This window comes from Condylura cristata, unplaced genomic scaffold (assembly GCF_000260355.1).
Source record: "Condylura cristata isolate star-nosed mole 26May11 unplaced genomic scaffold, ConCri1.0 scaffold00022, whole genome shotgun sequence".
In the NCBI taxonomy this organism is placed as follows: Eukaryota; Metazoa; Chordata; class Mammalia; order Eulipotyphla; family Talpidae; genus Condylura; species Condylura cristata.
In genome coordinates this window covers 37,185,885-37,188,001 of record NW_004567123.1, presented here as the reverse complement: position 1 = coordinate 37,188,001, position 2,117 = coordinate 37,185,885, and the positions used below count along the sequence as shown (strand labels likewise).

At 73.0% G+C, this 2,117-nt stretch overlaps 2 protein-coding genes across 2 annotated transcripts in view; one reads left to right on the top strand and one right to left on the bottom strand.

Moving 5' to 3' along the window:
* PTK6 (protein tyrosine kinase 6) overlaps positions 1-1,078 on the top strand; it is a 5,590-nt gene extending 4,512 nt beyond the window's left edge. Inside the window, exons 3-4 of the mRNA XM_012728166.1 lie at positions 22-196; positions 276-1,078. Coding sequence (XP_012583620.1) covers positions 22-196; positions 276-463 — 363 coding nt within the window. The 3' untranslated portion in view covers positions 464-1,078. The remainder of the gene's footprint in view (positions 1-21; positions 197-275) is intronic.
* A 92-nt stretch (positions 1,079-1,170) lies between these two features.
* On the bottom strand, positions 1,171-2,116 carry PPDPF (pancreatic progenitor cell differentiation and proliferation factor; the record flags this gene model as incomplete). The annotated part of the gene is made up of 4 exons (XM_012728165.1): positions 1,171-1,457; positions 1,532-1,628; positions 1,696-1,770; positions 1,945-2,116. Coding segments are annotated over 4 exons (459 nt in total), but the record flags the coding sequence as incomplete, so codon positions are not given.
* Between the last annotated feature and the right edge of the window lies 1 nt (position 2,117).

Below are 2,117 nucleotides of genomic sequence, written 5' to 3'. Positions count from 1 at the left end.
GGGGCGGGCAGGCGCAGCCAGTCCCCGCCATTCCGCTCGCAGGAGGACATCTACCTGTCCCACGACCGCAATGTCCCCTACAAGTGGACGGCGCCAGAGGCCCTCTCCCACGGCCACTACTCCACCAAGTCCGACGTCTGGTCCTTCGGGGTGCTCCTGCACGAGATCTTCAGCAGGGGCCAGACCCCCTACCCAGGTACAGGGCCCCGCCCATGGCCGGGGTGGGCGTGGCGGGCCGCGGGCAGCCCGGCCAGCGCCCCGTGGCCCTGCCGCAGGCATGAACAACCACGAGGCCTTCCAGCGGGTGGAGGCTGGCTACCGCATGCCCCCGCCCCCCGAGTGCCCGTCCCCGGCGCACAGGCTGATGCTGTCCTGCTGGCACCGGGACCCGGAGCAGCGGCCGGGCTTCGCAGCCCTGCGGGACGGCCTCTGCAGCTTGGCCAGGTACGAGAGCCCCCCCTGACGCCCCCACCGCCGCCTGGGCGCAGGCCCCACGGCGGGATGGCGGGAGGGAGCCCAGCTCGGTCAGCCTGTCCCGGGGCAGCCGGCCTGGCAGGACTCGGGCTCTGGCTGCGGGAGACAGGGCGGCCGGCGCTGGGCGCTGCAGCCCTAGGGCCCAGGCTGGGTGCTCGCCTGGCCCCGGGGGCAGTGTCTGGACGGGGCTCGGGCGGCCCTCGGGGGCGCCCCGGCGAGTCCAGCCAGGAAGCGAACGCCATGGCCCTCCCGGCTCCACGGACGACAGCCACAGCCCTGCCCAGCTGAGGCCGCCGGCCCGGACCTGCCTCAGCTGACCCCTGGGGGCCACAGCCACGGTACCTGGGATGGACTCCTGTGGCTACTCAGCCTGGGCCAGCAGGGCCTACCCCAGGGACGTGGACGGGCAGCATGCCGTGCTCAGAAGACGCCTTCCTCCAGGGCTGGACTTTGCCCTCGCACCTCCCAGGCCCCCGCAGGGCGTGGCCTGCAGTGTGCGGCCTCTTCCAGGCCCGTCCAGGCCTTGGTGGAGGCCCCAGCCCGCAACCAGCCTCGGGTCCCGCCCACGGCACCCGGCCCAGTGGCCACCCTGAGCCCCCTCGTGCTGCCCAGCCCCTGGGGAGCTGGACCCCACACTCAGGCGGTGAAGCGGCACCCGCCCCCGGGGCCGGGGGTCAGCTGGGCAGCAGCCTCAGACCCGCTGTGCTCCTGGCGTTTATTTCCACGGGTGGGGGTGGGGCCCGGGGAGTAAACAGGCTTCTCTTGCTTCCTTTTGGCGTTTTGCTATTTTGAAGAAGGGGGTCAGGGCTTCTGCTGGCTGCAGCCTGCTGGTCCCGGGTGCAGGGCACCCCCAGACCTGGGGAGCCACTCAGGACGGGGGCCCAGGACTGGCCTTGCTGGGCAGGCCTCCGGGCTGCTTCCTCGTGGCTCCCTGCGCCTGGCCACAGGTGATGGCCCCACCGGTGGCCTGGGGAGGCTCCGGGCTGGAGCGGAGCAAGGGTCAGCGCGGCCCATGGCCTGCAGGTCCCCCCCCCCAGCCTCCTTGGGGGGCACTCACTGCTCTGGGGACTCGGACAGAGTGGCCATGAGTGGGAGCGTGGACTTCCCGAAGAGGAGGCTTGCCCACCCGTGACTGGGGTCCGCCTTGGGGAGACCTGAGAAAGCAAAGGGGGGCTCTGTCGCCTCCTCCTGCGGGACGGCCAGAGAGTGGCCTGCACTCACCGGGCCGGGGGGTAGCGTCCCAGGGTCCATCGGTGCTCCCGCAGGAGCTGCTGCGGGAAGTGGACCCCAGACGGCCTGCAGAGGGGCTCGATCAGTTGGGTGGGCACAGCCCGCAGCCAGCCCAGCAGTCCGCGAGGCCACCTCCTGTTGCCGGGCAGTGCCGGGGCCCCCGCAGCCTGCCCCTGCCCCACCGCGGCCCCAGGAAGGGGGCACCCTGCGTGCTGGCGGTGGCCGGCTCTGCTCACTTATGCCGGTAGTCGTGGGTGGCCACGAGCGGGCCGCCATGCTGTCGCCGGGTGCCGGGCAAAGCAGGGCGCGGAGCCTCTCTGGTCAGTGGGACTCCAGCGTCGGCGACTGCGGGTCGATTTGCCCAGGGGCGGGGCGCCCACCTCACACCCCACCCACCGCGCAGGGCGCCGGCG